This window comes from Empidonax traillii, unplaced genomic scaffold (genome assembly GCF_003031625.1).
Source record: "Empidonax traillii isolate 1590-97213 ecotype Southwest subspecies unplaced genomic scaffold, ASM303162v1 scaffold682:size344182, whole genome shotgun sequence".
Classification (NCBI taxonomy): domain Eukaryota; kingdom Metazoa; phylum Chordata; class Aves; order Passeriformes; family Tyrannidae; genus Empidonax; species Empidonax traillii.
The window spans coordinates 21,813-41,295 of NW_020955875.1; the positions used below are offsets into that span (position 1 = coordinate 21,813).

General features: G+C 34.7%; 1 protein-coding gene across 1 annotated transcript in view; it reads left to right on the forward strand.

Annotated features, from left to right (window-relative positions):
- The window catches only part of LOC114065617 (serine/threonine-protein kinase ULK4-like), a gene marked incomplete at its 5' end in the record, with an annotated part of 122,759 nt that overhangs the window by 16,713 nt on the left and 86,563 nt on the right, over nt 1-19,483 (forward strand). Inside the window, one exon of the mRNA XM_027899669.1 lies at nt 19,147-19,252. Coding sequence (XP_027755470.1) covers nt 19,147-19,252 — 106 coding nt within the window. The remainder of the gene's footprint in view (nt 1-19,146; nt 19,253-19,483) is intronic.

Below are 19,483 nucleotides of genomic sequence, written 5' to 3' on the forward strand. Positions count from 1 at the left end.
CTGGAAAAAGAAAATGTGTTTGAGGAAGAAGAGCCATCCTTTAAATCATTTTAATAATATAAATCAATATCCTGCATAATAAAATGGGTTTTAAAAATAATACTAAAGCATGTCCTTCTATCATTCTCTTTCTTATCTGAAAAACTATTTTGAACCAGTGCTCCTGTTAGGGATGGGAATCAAGTTATTTACAAAATCACCTGGAGCTCCACTTCTGAGAGAAAAATTGAGTCCACAGCGCTTGTGACAGCATTATATTCTTTTATCAGAAGGAAATTCAGCTATTTGCATCTTAAAGGAATTGCTTCCTATTGCTAGACAGTAATATTTTAGTGTGTATGCTACATAAGTTTTTTTTTTATTTTATATTCAGTGCTAAGGGACATAAGAAAACTCATGTATAAACAATATTTTTATGTGTTTCTTAGTAGTTTTTTTTCTTTTATCCTGTCCCAGAACTTGCAAATTGCACAGATAATAAACATGTGTCTAAAAGACTGTAATAAGGTTTTAAAGCTAGGTATAACGCACTGGATAAGAAAATCACAAACAAGTAGTGAAGCGCATAGCTGTGTTTTTTGCAGAAATAGTGGCCATAATTACTGCTGGTACTAGACTACATTTCTAAGTTTTATGATGCTGTGACTGTTTTCCATCTCTTTGATCTCATTCTTCATGTTATATATTACCACTCTTCAATAAGTACTCAAGCATACTGTTTTTGGGAAGGTGGGATTTTAAAAAACATTTCTAAACTAGTCCGGAGTGGATAGTTATTCTGTGTATTATAGTATAATGTCTTACAAGTTGTCTTTTGAACAAAAATATTTTCACAATTTCAAAGAAAAAGTTGTTGTGAAGTAACAATCGTTGTTATGCCTTGCATGGCAGATCTCTGTCATGTCATTGCTCTGACTGTCCCAACAACACTTCACAGTGTTGCTCTGAAGTCACATGGAGGCCTCCGGTGTTTTTACATCTTCTATTGACTGGGACAAACAGAGTGTTACAGGGATGCATGGTGATGGCACAGTTTAAACTTTGTTCAAAACAATTAACAATTAACTATAATGCTTATGTTTATCCAGTGTTATGGTATGAAATACAGAATGATCCCTTAAGGAGTTGAGATCCAACACAACAGTTGTTTAATTCTCCACACCTGCAATGGGTAGAGCCTTTGCATATTACCACGTGCTGGCCCTTGGCTTTTGCTCCAAATCCACTAAGTTCGTCCTGTATTTGGAGGATTGCCTGTTGTCCTTTGGACATTGCTGGATGCTGATAGTTGGCACTTCCCTTAAACCCCTCCAATTACAAGTGCTGTAACAGTGGTTATTCTGAACAACTATTAAGAGTCAGTTTTTCTTGGAAGGCTAAGCCTGTTTGGAATGCAAAGTTTGTTCAAATACTGCATTTAGGGAAGAATTTTAAATGTATTGTGAAAGGCTGTAATAGTGCTTACCCTGAACGTTTGACCTCTTGGAACAAACCTGCTGAAGGTACTCCCTGATGACCAGAGGCCTGGAGCACATGGCAGACACAGAAAGGCTGAGAGAACAAGTTTCATATGACCTTTGCAAAGAAGTCTTGGAGGGATCTCGTTCCTGCCTGTAACTATCTCATGGGACAGTACAGAGAAGAGGAAGCCTAACTTGTCTCAGCAGTCCAAAATGGAAAGGCAAGAGTGTGAATGAAAGTTGAAAGGTGGGAAACTCCAGCTTTATGTAGAAAGAAACTTGTTGCTGTGAGGAGGGTGGTCAAACACTAGAACCAGAGATCAGAGAGGTTGTAGGATCTCCATGCTTGGAGACTTAACGCTCATCTGGATGCAGCCGTGACTCAGCCTGCTTTGGCATAACTGCTTTGACCAGGGGGTTAGACTAGTGAGCTCCAAAGGTGACTTCAACCTTATGTCATTCTGTGATTTGACTGTCCCAATCCAGTCCATTTCCTTAAAAAACAATCAACCCAACAAAAATTACCCAACACATTATTTCCTACTGTGGTAGCCACCATTCACTGAGCCTTGCCTGTAGTTAGATACATTAACTCCACTACGTTAGCATCCAAGTCAGTAGTGTTTCAGGTGAATTTGGGTTTCTGATTTTATCATCTCTTTTCTGCTTCCTAACAATTTGTATGTTTTGACCTTTAAGTAAGCAAGGTGGATGCACTGAAGTGGGAATGCTTATTCAGCTGGCTTGGCTCCACTCCCATTTCTTCCTTATCTGAGGCATCTACATTTCATACTGCATGAGGGTAGTGTTTTATGAACCAAATCCAAGACAGACTGTAGGTCAGGGTTGAGTGGATGGATGTATAAAGTCACTAAGTGTTTCTGCCAACTTGTTTTGCCTCTCAGTACATTTAAACATTATGTAAGGTACCTTAAATATGAGTCTTGTTTTTAACACTGTTCTGAACAGGGTTTTTTTTTAATTTTGTGACTGGGAAATTTGAATATTGTTGTGGAGAATTTTCCTTAGTGATTATATATTTTTACTTAAAAACTGTGGAGCTCTGACCTTTAGGGGAACATGCTAAGTTTAGCTTTGCACATGACAGAAATAGTTAAAGCTATTAGAATTTATTTCTTGGAAAACTGGAAGATTTTTCTCTAAAACAAAATGGAAAACAAATGCACTTAAATGTTAACTAAGACCTTTCTTTTTAACTCTAGGACCTTTGGAACACTTGAGATTTATAGAATATTTTGAATACTTACCTAGAAGACTTTTATACTATTTAGATGAAAAATCCTATGTAAAAAAGAAAAACAAAACCAAAACTACTCTTCTAAAAATAGGCAAAATACATGAATTTTTACCCTTATAGTGTAATCATATTTCTTTTATTTGTCCTTTTAGATTGATAGATAAATTCTATTAAAATTTGCCAGTACTTCATTTAATACTACCTTATTCTGTCTGGCCTGTTCCATCAGGAATGATTCTGTTATTGTTCCCCCAGTTTAGACTGAATAGAGAGTTTATGACCTTTTTCCATGGTCACTGAACATTGTACCAGGAATTTCATTTTAGTTGTCAGATCAGTCTGTCAGTCCTGGGAACTTCTGGCAGAAGGGTATGGAGCTTATGTTCCTTAATGATGGATGTCACCAGGAGTAGGAGTGAGGGGGCACCTCAAGACACCCCTAAGGCTTGGATAGGCACACAATTGGTGCTCATGTTCTCTCTCAGTTTTTCTGCAAATGCAAAGTTTTAAGATCATACAAAGTTCAGAATGCAGAGTTTCTGAATCAAGGTTTCCCCCTCTTCAACAGTTTTGGCTTGGGTTGTTTTGAGGGTTTTTTTGGTGGTCATAAAACTGTTTAGCATTTGCATATTCTTTCATCCCACTTTATTTGAGCATTTTTGGTAGGAGTTTTGTGCATAACATTCAGGATCTTGCGATTATTCATGTAATTAAAATCCTCTGGAGTTTTTTTACACTTAATACTACTCACTTCTAGTTTAATTTGCACTCCTTTTCAAAGCAGCCCCAAAACCTGTATGTGTCTGCTGTCAGCAGCCCCACTCTACTTTATGCAGTGATGCACAAGATGTGTTGCCATTATCACTCAGGAATGAGATACCATGGGAACAGATAAACTCATCTGTTTAATCCTTTGTCCTGGTCAGGAGAGCACACTGAATGTTATACGTCATAAGAGGAAGTATTGCAGTGGTAGGCAGAAAAACATTATGCATGCTACTCCATGTGTAGATTTTGGGTTCCTCATCTAAAAAGTTTACTGTAAAAAATAAAAAGTGCGAAGAAAAGATGATCTAATATCTGGATGGCCCCTGTGAAAGAGATTGCTCTTCCGTGTGCTTTAGTCTGGAACGTGGTGACTGAGGGGGAACTATAATGTTTACATATACATAGCATACAGTCAGGTGAATGGGGAGCAGTATTGCTCTTCACTGTATCTACTAACACGATCTGTATTATAACAACTAAAGAAAACTTGCAGTCGGGATCTTACAAACTGACGAAAGGTGATACTGTTTACTGTAGAGTTATGTTCAGCTCTCAGCTCTGTTCCATACTTGAAATAAAAAATAGACTGGACAAATTAATGAAGAAAAATCCACTGAGAGCTAATATGTTCTAGAAATTAGCTTCTGGCTCAAAGTCCTTGGGCTGTGAATTCCTAGAGGCTGAGGAGTGTACCTGTCTTGTACTTTTAAGGCTTCTTCAGTTGATGAGTGTTTTAGATAGGTTGTTTGGGTAAGTAGACTTTCTGTTAGAACTGAATCAGATTCTGCTTTATATACTGAAAATGCATGCATGGTATTTTAGTTACTAGCTGTAGAAATTTGCCTTACCACTCCTATTTTTGTATGAAAAACCAGTGTAACTTTTTATGACTTAAACAGATTGTTTTCTGAAGCAAGTTATTTCTTAGAGAAATCAGCAAGTTAAAAATACACAGCTCTGAGTCATGAGGTTAATTTCCAATCTGTGCTGTTTGTTTGGTTGGCTGTAAAAAGGTTGGTATTAATACGCATGAGTTAAAAATTAACAGTATTTGGGGAATTCAGAAAGAAATTTGGGTATTAAGTTCTTTAAGAATTACTATTTACCCAGATTCTCTGTTTATGGACAAGTTTCATAGTTCTCAATGTTTAACTTTGCACATTTCTACAGTATTTGTATTACATCAAAGCTCTTTTCACTCAGTCATTATAATTAGACAATTTTCCTACTTATTAGAGAAAAAATATTTGGGAGGTGGTTGGGGATGGGTAAAGGGATAATTGCACTCCTTTTTAATTAGATATTTAATGGACATCACCATCTTCAGAAACCACATTACTCCTCTCACACCCCTTTCCTCTGAAGGTTTTGTAGCATTTACTGCCTTTCTCCTGCGTTTTAGTTCAAATAATGCAACAGAAGTAGTTCATCTTCTGGATTGGTAACTGGTTCTGCTGTGAATAGGATGAAACAAACTAAATTCTTTGTCTTTCGTTGTCCATTTCCCCCCACTTTTGTCAGTAAATGGTAAATGTCACTTCCCGTTCTTTGAGATGTTTTTTCCCATTCTCACAGTCTTGCAGTGCCCACATCTTGGATACATTTCATTTTGTTTAGTTCTTTTCCCATAATCAGTTTGTATTTTTTTAATATTTATATGTGTGTGTGTGTGTGTGTATAAAGTATGCATACAAACATATTATATATATATATATATGTGACATTATTTATGTTAGTGATCTCGAAGTCTTTGTGACCTTGTAAGTTTTTTCCGTACTGTATCATGTGACGTAAAAAAGAAGAAATGTGCCTGGTGGCAGGAGATATGTTAGTTGATTGTGAGCAACAGAAGAGGGATTATGTCCTTTATGACCTTTAACTATAAAGTTATAGGGAGAAATCATGACCTTACCATAGTTTGTGTGAATTCTATATAGCATTTTAAATGGAACCACTGCCAATGTTTGCCCAAGGTGATTAATGTCTAAATTTAAAAATATATTTATTTTTACTGTAGAGGCAATATTAAAGCAAAATCTAATTCCTTCCAAACTTAGTGTTTGTCAGGCTGATTTAAAGCAAATTGCCAATTTATTGTTCCTGCTAATGTAAAATCCAAGACAAAGAGAAAGCATTTAAGGGAAAATGTGTACTGAAGTAAATCTGGGATGCATGCTTTTCAGAATAAGATTTTATTGATCTTGTGACTGTGACACTATCACTGTTCTGTTAAACAGCTGAGATATATCTCTTAATCTCATCTAAATAAATATTGGTGTAGGAATGTGGCAGTTGCTGACTGTACCTTTATTGACCAGCTGCATTCTGATGACTAAGGTACTGAGCTATTGTGTGCTTCACAATAGAGTTTGTAAAAGAATATTGAACACCCATGAATGGTTTCTGCCTGGCAGAGGGTTCCACATTATGCATCTGAACTCAGATCATTTGTCTAGAAATTTTTCTGGTTTGGTTTCAGTCAGGTATTCTTTATGCGTTCCTTATGTTAATGTCTTCCTGAAGAGTTCATATTGCAGGGTGATAATTAGATTTTAGAATATCAGTCTTCCACAAAGCAAAACAATTTAAATCTTAATATTCTACTTTCGACTTTCTGTTTTTACCTGTAGCCATGTACTCATTGTCTTATAAGCCTAGTTTCTAAATATATTTTGTTTTATAAAATGTTTTTATAGGCAAGCTTAAAAATTATTGCTTTGCTAAGGAAGATTCATAGTCATATATATGCAAACAGATTAAGCCTACCATGATCCAGTCTTAGTTTGCCCACTCTAACTTTCTGATTACAATTGTAACAGTAGCATCATCTTAGAGACTCAAATGAAATTTTGGTAATTTTTTTTTTTTTCATTCCTCTTAGGTTTGTCTTTTGAGTCCATTTTTTGCATTACAGGGTTTAGTTTCTGCCTCTTGCTTATTTGACTGAGTAGTTCCTTGCTGATAATATTGGGTACAGGAAGCAAAATCTTTCTTTTTCATATACTGAGTTCCTTTCACGCTCCTGCCTACCAAACAAGATAATAACCTGTTCAAACATCATGATACTAAATACAATGAATGACTGTTTTCACTGATTTCAGTTCAACTGATCACCATAAAGTGATCCCTGTGGCAGATACTTAAGAACTGCTTGGTGGGTGACATTGTTTTTAATTTTCTGTTGCTGTGTCATGTGATTTAATATGGAATTTGGCAATAGTTTAGATCTTTACAAAGAAAAACCGGATTTCTTTTAGTTACTTATTTCTTTTAGTTACTTTAGTTACAATAGTTTAGATCTTTACAAAGAAAAACTGGATTTCTTTAGTTACTTTAGTCTTTTCTCCTTGACTCATACTTTATTCACTTGACTGAAGCACAAAGGATGCATACAAGGGTTGATAGCTCCTTTTACTACTGTAGAGAGCCAAGAATTATTCTTTAAACAGTCCAATTTGTTTGTTACTGTGTATTCTGAAGTTCCACATTTGTTCAGCCTTTGTCAGGTTCTGGAGCAAGATTTAAATTCCCTGCACGTAGCTATCTTTAGGGCTCACATCTGGATGGCACTGCAGGAGCATATTGCTGAAAGCAAGCAGGGTAGCAGTTTTGATGGTAACAATGGAGTCTGAGGAAATACTGGATGCCTGAATAAGATTCCATTAAAAAGGGGGGAGTGAGAGGGATGTCTAATGCAGTCCATTTAACGCAGAACTCTCCAGAGAGTGAAGTGGGGATTATGCCTGCTCCCCTGCTTATTAAAGACTGGTATAGAAGATGCTTGTTGGGCGAATGGTATCTCCATAACAGACACTCTAATACTCATGAATACGTTTCTAATTATATCTTAATGATATCAGCCACAAATAGGAAAACAAAAATCTTTGTCTCCCTGAGTGGTTACCTTAGTGGCTGCAGGATTGGCAAGGTTTAGATTTTCCATCTCCTCTCACTGATCCCGGGGGACTTCATTGTGAGAAATGAGACTTGTTTATGATGGTGAATTAGATTGCTGTAAAAGGTTATTTCAACAGACAGTTGGGAAATCATAATAGAATAATTTAGTAAAAATAGGAGCTAAAGTATGCTTAATGAAACATGATTAGATTTAATTTTCTTGCTATTTCAATCATTAAAGGTACATTATCCTTTCTCAGACCTCATTTGGGCTCTTTGCCACGGACCCACTCTTAGTAACAGACTGAAACTTGCATGTTCCATTAGGATATGAAAATGCCTAATGATACCCTTGTCTCCTCTCCCTAGCTTTTGTAAAATTTCTGTTACCAGCTTTTCAGATTTATTTTAGCTGTTTTCTCTTTGATCCTTTTATTCCCTCTCACATCTATTGTATACATTTTCAGTATGAATAACTGTTCAGGGAGGATAGGTTCAATGAAATGAAGTAAAAGACTGATATAGTTACCTAATAATTGTGAAATGGCTTATTATGAGTAATTAAAAATTGTTACTTTAGTTATTACTGGGAGTCTGTGTTCTAACAAAGTAAATATTTTAATCACTTCATATGAAATATGTTTCTATGCTGTCTTAATCTGATGGTACAATTGTTCAGATTCTGGGCTTTTTTGTTTTTTGAGGGGTTTTTTGTATTTTTGTTTTTGGTTTGGTTTTTTTTTTAGTTGGGTTTTGCTTTACTATTTGTTATTTTTCTTTATTCTTTCCTTTTACAGTGCAGTGACACTTTGTGTGGCATCACATATGGGCTAAAGTTTCTGTCTGACCTCTAGTGTCAATAAATTTAGTTCTTGATGATATTGTATGCCTCTCTCTTAGCATCAAAATGCTACTTTGATCTAAAAATACCCAACTTCTTTTCAGTCTATGAGTTCATATGAGAATAAAACTGTTCTTTGTCAGTAGACAACTTGGGCAGAGCAGCTGAACACTGCTGATAGGAACTGGTCATGGCTTGACGGCTTTCAGGACCCCAGCGTGTCGTTTGAGGGAGGAGATATAGGGGTTTCCTGATGTTATTCCAATTTGGCTGTAGGTTTCACTGAGAAAGGCTTCTTTTGTTCAGGGTGAATTTTCAGCCCAAAGTTCCGTGGGAGGCAGAGGAGAAAGGCAGACCTTGGGATGTGGCATGTTAATCAGTATGCTTTAGGGTAAAGGCCCACGTGCAGATCACAAATTCAGTATTACCCAGAAGGAATGGCTGACGAAGGGTTTCTAAAGCTCAAAATAAGTATTTTGTCTACTAAGCAAGATGTTTACTAACATGTCTCACCATCTCCTGCTAAAGTCGTTTTGGTTTGTATATATTAAATTTTCCTTGTAACAGATCCTTCTGATGATCTGGGCTTTCACTTAAACTGAGGTGAAATAGAACAGCTTAAGTCCTCTATGTTTCTTGTGAACCAGTGGGGGGTACAGGTGGTATGAGAATCTACAGAATGTGTCAGTGTGCACTGAGAATGTTTTTTTTAAGTCTTAAGTGTTTGAGGAAATGTGAAGTCTCTCTCTGTTTTGAAACAGCATAGAGTCTCAAGTCATTTTTCAGTGGGGCTAGAATAGTTTAATTTGAACTTTTTAAGTCATAGTTAAAATAATTTACAAGAAAATGTACGTGTAAGTATATTCGTGTGTGTATATATATTTAATGTATCCTGTATTCCTTTTGAAGCCATAGGCGTAAGTTCTCATATAATTGTTTTCTACCATTATTACTGAAATGAGCTACATGAGGGGTAAAAAACCATCACTATTTAGGGGCTTGAAGGTACTGTGTTACACTACAAAGGCACTGGAATCTCCCATGTTTCCAGGCAATAGTTGCCTTAACATTGGCAAAAAGCAGGAAGATTTGAATAGAACCTGTGCTTGGAAAAAACCACATATTGGTGACCGGAATGTGTCTCTGTCATTAACTGGAACTTGTTTTTGTAACCTATAGCAATTTTAAACCTGATTTCTTAAAGTTGATTTCTTGAATCAGTATGTAAATATCTAAATAGAAATGACTTGGGGGAAGAGATGGGGGGAGACTATGAAGAAAACTATAATAAAGTATTTGAAAATTACCCAGGAAAGATGTGCAAAAAGAAAAATGCTGTTCAACATTTTATTAATAATAGTAATAACAAAAGGCAGTATAACTTCCTCTGTCTTTGAAAAAGAAGTAGGACTTGCTTAGAAGAGCCTCCAGTCTTGCTGTTGTTAGCCATTCTTGATCATCTTTGATGCACCTGTAATCTCCTATGAAAACAGAATAAATTATGGGTGAGAACATGTGTAGCAACAAGAGATATATTTACTATCAAGTTATAGCATCTGATACTGTTTTGTAAATGCTTTTGAGCAGCACAATTGGTTTCCTTTCCTTGTATTCTTGTAGATCTGAGTTAAGCTTTTAAATTTCAAGTTGTACCTTTGCTCTTCTTTGTGACTTAAGAACAGGTGACAGTAAAAGTTAGATTCATCATCATCATCACCATCATCATCATAATTTATTAGAATATACAAATTTATTATAAAATTTCTTTTTATTGTAAGTATTTTAAAAATATATTTATGACAAAATTATAATTTTTTTGTTTATAATTAAATATTATAAACATTCTTTAAAATGTTTTATTTATTATAAACCTCATATTGTAAGTATATTTTGAGTAATAATAATTACTATTATTGCCGCTCTTGTTAGCTCTCATTTCTTTCTCCATTTTACTTCCTTCTCATCAGGCAGGCTGTTGCTGGCTAAAGAAACAGTTGCCTTTCAATATCAGTAAATTCTAGTGACTGGAAGATACAATTCCTGGGAGTGATGTTGCATTCATGCTGTCAGTATTTTATAGAGCCAAAATGGGGCTGTCACTTTGTAAGTATGTTTCTAAAATACATACTTGAAATATGATCTCCTAAAGTGAACTTTGTGTCACTTTTCTTAGGGTCACATGTACAGATAGAGCAAGCATCAAATGCAAAGCAGGACAAAAAAAACAAATAAAAGAATAAAAAATCATGATGAAATGAAAAAATCCTGGTTTTGTCTCAGAACAACATAACCAAAATATCTATTCTGTCTCTGGTTCTGCCACTGCAGAGAACTCCTTTAAAAGCAAACTCTGTAGAGTCTGGAAACTGCAGCATTCTGGGAGAATTTAAGCAAGGAGAAGTTACAGTCATTTAACCTTGAAGTTCTGTCTTTACAGTCTCTAGATTTATTTATTTGTTCCATTTAATTTTTCATCTTGACTGCATGCTGTTTCTTGTGGTAAACAGTCATAAAACAAAATCATGTTAACCTTTCACAGAATTTGATTAAAGAATGGGGTTGGTGACTTGTTTGTTGGGCACCAAGTTAGGCTGATGAGTGATTTGTTCTCTCTCTGGGAGATTTTTGGATAACCGTAAGCTTCCTTCCTGTTGTGGGTACAAGAGAAAGTGTTTTGCTAGTATTTACATAGAATAAGTAACTGTACTTTTATTCTCTTTTTTTTATTATTATTATTATTTTTTCCATTTGGGAAGTTGTCTGACTATAAACACAAACTGCTCCTCTCAAAAGTGGTTCTTAGTACCAGACTTCTTTCTCTGAGAGCAGTGAGATTTTTTGTTGTCTATAGGAACACCATATTTTTTAGGCCTGGATTTCATAAATACCTGCTTTTGTAAACTGGCATTAAGAGAGAGAGTAAATGCTTCAAGTCTTATTTACCTTAAATATATGTATCAAATCCACTTAAACTAAGGAGAGTTTTAATGGCTGTGGAGCACACACACACACAGTTAGGACTGCTCTGAATTCTAACCTTGCCTTCAAATTTTGAATCTTTGTCCCAGGATCATAGTTCAGTTCTGTTCAGATCATTGATTTCACCTCAGCTGCTTTTATTCTTGGGCTTCATATACACAGCTTGGCATAAGAAGAAAACACATTCATCTTCAAGTTCTTGAATAAGTGCCAAGATAACACTGTGGTACATGGAGTATGAAAGTGTGTTTGTGTAATACATGTACTGTTTATCAGGGGACATTAACTTGAGATAGAGCTGAGAATAGAGATTATATACCACTAATTTATAGAAGAAACTTTACAAAGATAGTTTACCCATAAACCCCATTCCTATAAATCAAAAAGATACTATAACATACCAGAAGTATTTTTTTGTTTCCTGGATTTGTAAGTATTTATTATGGTGATTATGGTAGAGATTTGCTGATGTTCATGGTCCTTAATTAACTGATTAAAACAAAAAAACAAACAAACCAATAATCACAACACATATATGAGTCTACCAACTATTATACTTTTTTTCAGTGTTTAGTCATCTGGAAACAAAAGTGCTAAAATGGAGGAGATACCCGATTCTATAACCTTCCGCAGTGTCAGAAGGAAGTGAGGAGGCTGGTGATTTGAAAGTTTTTGTAATTTCAGTCAGGGATTGTCTTGTCTTGACCGTGGATATTAAGCACAGAAAAATTACGCCAAATTAAATCTCCCTATGATAATTCTTTAGAATGCACATGAATTTTACTCCTAAGCAAACAACCTTACTGTTTGAGAGGTAATGTTTATTGAGTATAACACCACAAAACAGCATTAATGTTGATGAGTAAAGTTGTTTAACAACTTTTTACTTACACAGTGTTTTACGAGGTAGAGTTTTCATCTGCAGCAACCAGTTCGTTATTTCTCTTGCCTTACCTGCCTAGTGTCCTAGTAGGAATGTAGTTTTCTTGAGCATGATTGCTTGTCTGTCTAAGCCCAGGATAGGTAGATGAAAGAAGTACCCTCTCTCTCATGGGCTGATAATGCTGACTGTATTACTCTTCAGCACTTCTGCCAGGCTGTTGATTGAGGAATATTGTTAGTACTCCCCTGTTTCCCACCTTGTGGTTTGGAGATGTAGGTTGCTGCTATAGGAGTAACTTGAGTGGGGAAGGGCTGAAAAATGAGTTTGCTAGGATGGCCATGGGCAGAAGCATGAGCACTTCAAGCTGAATGAAGTGTTGATACCTAGTACAACTGATGGTTGAGTATTTTTGTTTTCTAAATGCATATCTCTTTGGGAACATTCACAGTCTCTATGAATGGGTGTCCAAGAATGAGATTAACTTAGAAAAAAGATACAAAATATAAAGTGAGAATTTCCTAATTCAGACTAGTAACTGGCTCCTTAACTAATTCCTAAAATAACTAATAATAGAAATTAAGGAATAATATATTTTGAAGGTGCCAACTGTCATGAGTCTGTACCCTGATTCTAGTAACAGAAGAGTCAGCAGATCTTTCCTTTTGATTTACCAGCCCTTCACTGTTTTCAAGTTTAATGTAATTTGCATAAACTATTTATCAGCATTCTCTGTTGCATTTACAGATTGAGTAAATGTGAATGTGTGAAAAAAACACCAATATATTTCAAGGTAAATAGTATTTTGAGGTAGAAGGCATAAAGCAAGGAGCAAAATCAAAAATATTAAACATGTAAATGTGTTTTTCCTGCCACTTTTGACAGCTTGAATATATCTGCCCTCAACCCAACTAAACTGTGGTAGGAAAAAGCATTCTTTCCTCACTCAGACATTCAGTTTTCTGCCCTTCTTTGTCAACCCATGGCTTCTCATTCAACACCTTTTTTGCCAGCACCACTGACATTTTAAGGAAGTCTATGAGTATGAAGAATAGAACATTCAATTTGACATTAAGAGGGACAATGGATATTTTTTCTATTCCTTTTACTTCTACATAAAAGTTTAGTTCTTCCTCAGTTTCTGGGGGTGTTTTGGAAAATGTCTGGAAAGACATTTCAATCTTGATCTTGCACACCTCAGTAGGCAGTGTAGACTGAGTCAGTTTTTGCTTCTAAATACTGCTTTAGCAATTAGCTATAGAGACAGGACCAGGTTCTGAGGAAGAAGAGAGAGAGACCCATTCCTTTACAGCTGCTGATGGATTAAAGAACACAGAGTGTAGGAGACTTCTGTCCTTGTGGTGGCAAAGTGTCCTTTGCATCAAAGCAAAATCCATGTAGAACAAGAGATGACATTCTGAGTTTTTTAGGAACTAGCTTCTAATTAATTCAGAAAGTGCAAGTCTGATAAGTGAATATTTTGGTATGGTAATTTTTGGCATAATGGTTGATTGCAGCTCCCAAGTGCCTTTGCAGTTCAAGTGCTCCACTGCTACATTAGACTCCCTAAAGCATCTACAGGTTTATGATTCTAAATATGATATTCATTGATATCAGGAAGTTTAATTCTCCAGAGTCTATATAGCTTCTTTTCCATACTGTCTCTTCAGTGGTGCACAAGTTTTTCTTTTAAGGGAATTTGAATGGAATTCACAATGAATAGTTTTAATCCTTGGGAAGCTGCTTGCTTGGATACTTCTTTCTAGGTAATGGGAAAATTGTTTTTATATGAAATTACTTCTGAATGTCCTCTCTATGAAGGAACCTTACTCTGCTTGTGCAAGGAGCCTTCTCAGGCTCCCTCTGTTAAAAGTAAAGGAAATTTTCTATGAGAGTGTATTCTTTCCCTAAGGTTTTTAGGTGCAAAAGAAGAAGTGTTTAGGTTTCAGTGCTGCCAGAAATTTAGGTGCAATTTTGTAGGAAGAAGACATGTTATTGTATTTAGAGATCTGCTGCTGAAATGCTTTGCAATTTATCTTTAACAGTGAATGTAAGATTGCTCATTATTGTTTTTTATAGTGTGCTGCAAAAAAATTTATCCTGTCTTTGTCCAAAAAATAGATAAAAAATGGTCCATGAATTTCACTGAACTGATTCATGAGTTTCCTGTTCTTGGTTTGTTTTTGTTTTTCATCCAAGATGACTGCTTGATTCACTGAAAATTGTCTCATAAAAACTTGCCTTAACACCTGCTAATAGTTTTTTGGTTAGATAAATACAAAGCAAAAGGAAAGACTAAAATCAATTCTTACTCAGGATTTGGGACTTTAAAATTTACATGTTCATTTTAAAGATGTATCGATATCTTTGAATCTTTCTCTTTTCACAGCATATAAAATGGTATCAACGACAAGCCTTCATATGGTTTCCCTTTTAATAGCCTTGAAGATTATCTCCCTCTAATTCTGATTCAAGTATTCTTTTCTTCATATAGTTCATAAATATCATGGTTACTGACATAAGAGAGTTTTATAATCCTTAACTAGCTGCTTAAAATTTCCTGTTTGGCTTAACGTGGTTTTATTCAACTTCCACAAGTCCGAAACATGAAGTGGTCCTCTTGAAGGAGTAAAAGTATCAATAGGTGGTGTTAAAAATACTATGCTTTTTTACATGTCCTTTCTTTGAAGTTGTATTCTCCTAGAATTTGGAAATAAAATTACAAGAGAAAGGACTTTATTTATATTTTCAATTCTTAATGTTTGTTATGTAAAATAAGTACTTGTATAATCTGGACAGAAGCCAGCTTCCTAAAAGTAAAAAATTTCATGTTTTCATTCTTTAGAACTCTGGTTGTTATAAATGCCACCTTTGATCCTTATGTCTCGTGAGATTCTGACCATTAACACAGATAAAATTGCCTGCTTGTCTCCAAGATGATAAGGAATTTTGGAAAATGAAAAAGATGTAAGAAATGATTTGCAGAATTAAGAGACAGATTACTGGGTTTCTGAAAATATGAAATTATTTATACAAGAGAACACATTTGTAAATTGATACTCTTCTCTTAAATAGATGCTCTTCTCAGAAAATATCTTGTGAAATTTTGCATTGCTTGCTACAGTGGGTATTAGAACAAAATCTAAGACTAGTTCTGCTTCTTTCTGTTGGTTGACACTTGAAATCCTTGCAGATTCTCTTTATTTTTCAGTATTCCAACAGACATTTCTGTGAAAGTTGCAAGACTTATGATCTTCATGTGTGGACTGAATTTGTCACTGTTGTGATACATCTGAAAAGCATGATCATTCTAAAAATTGGTTGTCAGACTAGTAGATGCTCCTTTTTGTGTGACCATACCCAGAGGAAAATATTTGGAAATATTAGCTCTGGTAGAACTGCTTTTGAAAAAGGCTGATTTTTGAAAAGCAGAGTAGCAAGAGACATGACCATACTTACTTCTGACTTAGATCATTAATAAGGAAAATAGTATTACCTTGATGTTAGAGATCCATATTGATATGCTCTCAGTTTGTGCATAACTGATCTTATGCATCAAAAGTCACAAAATGTTAAAGATTAAATTAGCCAACTAGAGAAGTTTCTGATCCTCTGTTTCATAAACGAAGTAACAGAGCAAATCAAAATAAACTAGGTTGATTGCAAACCTATGTTCTTGTAAAGAGGTCCTTGTTAGCACCAATGTTTTGGTTTATTTCATCTCAACTATACTGTGACAAAGAATCATCCCATAAAGATGGCATCTTTTAATAACCATAATTGGAATATGGTTTGTTGTAATAATTTTCTTCTTTCAGTGGATTTATGTATGAAAAATCAAGTCCCTATCTTGCTATGCCCCCTTCTTTTGTGTTCATAGATCATAGGCAAGCTTGAGAAGGAGAGGCACTTTAAGGTTCAATGCCATTGAATGAGCAGTACTGTGGTATATTATATAGTGGTCCTTAGATTTAATTACAGCACATCTGTAAACATAGCATTCAGTGCTTTCTCTTCTGGATTCTTAGACACATGAGTAGGAGGCATGTATGTGAAGTCTTCCAAACTGGAAACCTCTTATCATAAATGCTATCTCTTATGTTATCTAAAATGTAATTAAAATACTGTAGTTTTCCTAGTGCTGTTCTAAGTTATAATCTACTTGAAGGAAAAGGCAGCTTTAGCCATAGCATCTTGCCAAGATTCCTACTCCTTCTTTGCTAATTCACACCCTTTTACCTAACTGGCTTTAAATAAATACTTCTACTGATTTCTTTTGTGAAAGTACAACCCTTCAAAATTAGAATGAAAAGTTTAATGGCCTAAATACAGTTCAATCCTATTTGAAAAACCTGATTTATCTTCCACGGTTTCTTTTTTTTTTTTTTTTTAATACTAGTATTTCCTTGTTATGCCCTTGGTATTTCATAGCTGTCCTTTTTAAGCACTGAAGCAATTAGTTTTGAGAAGGCTGATTCTTCAGGGTCCAGTGCTTTCCTGCCTTTCATTTGCCGAAGCTGTACATTTTAATGAAGTTGTTTCATCTGTGTTGCCAAACACTAGAATTTTGCTGCTTCAATTCTAATTATCTCTGCTGGCAAATGCTATGTTTTATTAAAGCTGTCAAGTGCACTGTTCATTAAATGTCCGCAGTCAGTGGTGCTGTGCACACAAATTAGATCAGCTTTGCTCCTTGATAGATTATGAAGTTAAATATTTTTATATAAACCTCTAGAATTGTGTCTAACAGCAATCAGTGATGACTTAGATAAGTAAAGCATACCTGCAGCTTCTTGGAACCTAAAACCATCTATGAAACATATGTTAAATCACTAGTACCACCATTTGTATGATTATTTAATTCATTAAGATACCATTTTCCTTCCTCAAGGTATCTACCTTGCATCTTGAATTCTTCTTTATATGTGTTTAGGGTAAAATAAGTGTTGTTATTTTTGCTTTGATAGAACATAAAGCATCAGTGCTAGTCTTTTGGTAGAGGGTTGTATAGTTTAATTGATGTCCATTAAAAGCAAAGATGACTTCATTTAAATGTTACTAACCTGGTGAATGCGAAAGATTACTATCATAAACAACTAACAGCTTATCTTCTAGTAGCAATATCTAATTGCAAAGGGGAATTTTACTACAAGATATTTACTTCAAATATATGAAGCAGTTACAGAAATCTTGTACTTGCAAAGAAAATGAGTCAGTTTCTCATTTTGACCCTTGTGGAATTTTTTTGCTTTTATTAATTTTATGTTCTCAGTATCATTATCTTCAGTAGCACAAATAGTCATTCTTGGTATTTAATGTAGATTAAATTCTAGAGAAATAGTAAGGTATTGTGACGATAGACTACCAGATAAACACGTTGTTGGTCTTTTGAAAAAATGTTTTTCTTACCCTCTAGCTATCTGTAGGGCATACATTGAAATTTATTTTTAGTACCATGGCTTTATGGTATTTGTTTTCTGTATTGATTACCTTATCTTTTGAAGAATCTTGTGTTTATGCTTTCGAACTTTGCTTTTGAATTTATAAGGCTATATTTCAAACCTTTAGAGGAACAGATATTTATTGTGCTCTTTATAGAATCATAAATAACATCTCAAGGTGCTATGTAAAGTAAATAGATTTTTAAGACCTCTTGTATATATATATATTTTAGGATTTGGTAGGAAACTATGGTTCTTCAAAAGACTTTGAGGCACTCTTCCTGGTCTCTTCTCCTTATGAAGCAGTTTAAAGTGTTCTAGTGTGAACAAAAAATTCACATAGCCTGAAGTTGAATAGGAGGATATGTATGTTTATGTATTTTATTATTTGTAAATGTATTATGCCCTGTCATATATATTTCATGGTATTTATAGGAAATAATCGCATTTAATTTTAGTTTTGTAGTGCAGAAACAGAAAGTGTTACTTTGAGTGTATTCAAGAGCTAAAGTGATTTTTGTCATCTGAAATGCTTGACTTCAGACAAGTAGTCTTTCATGATGTTCAACTTTGACTTTTTTTCAACTACCTGCTGTCAGACAGGAGATGGACTCAAATAGGTGGTTTATTCTGTGGCAATGAAGTAGTTGAGCTGCACCAATACTAGGAGATTTGCTGGGAATGGGAAGCATGAAAGTCACCTAGGAGCATGTGAAAAAATCTACAATACACAGAATATGACAATTTTTTCTTAGTGTTGTTATTTTCACTTTGGATGTATGTTTCTATTTGACCTTGAGTCTGAAAAATTGGACAAAATCTTTCCCGAATCTTTAGGGAGATTTGAGATGTATTCAGATTTTATATTTACATCTAGACTCAGATTTGTAAAATCTCGTCCTGTTTTGGCTTCTTGGAAGTTACCTGAGCTACATCATTTCTCTTGCGTGTATAAATAAATGCTTTGGTTGCAGCACCTTTTCCACCTTTTTCAGGTTGAGTGTGCAGGTGTAGTGAATATAACAGGGAAAGAAATTTCTTTATAAACCCTGATGCCTTCCTTTTCTCAGCGTAGTCTCAACATTTGTGAAAAATCCTTGAAGATTCAAGGATCAAACAGACATTATGAGTGATGCAATTCAATACAGAAATATGTTTTTAACATATCTGGGTAATTTTATACTTATGAATATATATACAAACAAAAATAGCAAAGATTTTACAGGTTATGGTGGGTTATCAAACTGAAACTGAAAAGAGTAAAATTAATGCTATTAATAAAAGAAATACCATACAAAGGGAAATATTTCTGGTTCTGAATATATAGAGATTAAGTTCTATGCCATTTTAAGAAGTCCTAAGATTTTAGACCTGACTAGGAATTTTTTCAGTTTAAAAGAACATGGGAGAATTTTGGTCCAAGGTTTTAGATAGGGTCCCTGAAATTGATATTAACTACTACAATATTTTGTAGTATTTTATGTGTTGAATTTTAAGGGATTGACAAAGTATTGCTTTTGTATTATCGCTTTTTTTTTTTTTTTTTTAAGGGAATGATCTTCTTCTAACCTTGCAAAAGGAATACTAGATTATTTAATTTGGATTTTGTTTTGTTTTTACAGGGACGCCGGGACAGTATACTTGGGAATACAATGCAAACCGTAATCGCCTTACTGAATAATATCGTTGCTAGCAAAAGTACGAACATGATGTTACTCTTCAAAGAAGGTATCTCATCCTTATCTTTATTCCCCTTACTGTAGATATTTCCTATTCTGTAATATCTAGCACTGTATGAAACGGGATTTGAATGTATTGTAGAATTTATGGTGGTTGTTACATAATCACATTGTAACTGAAGTACTCCTCATCACTTCCTCTTCCTCCCTTACTGATTTGATGATGCATTTAACTTTTAGAAAAGTGTTCTTCCAAGAAAATATGGTTACAAAAGAATTA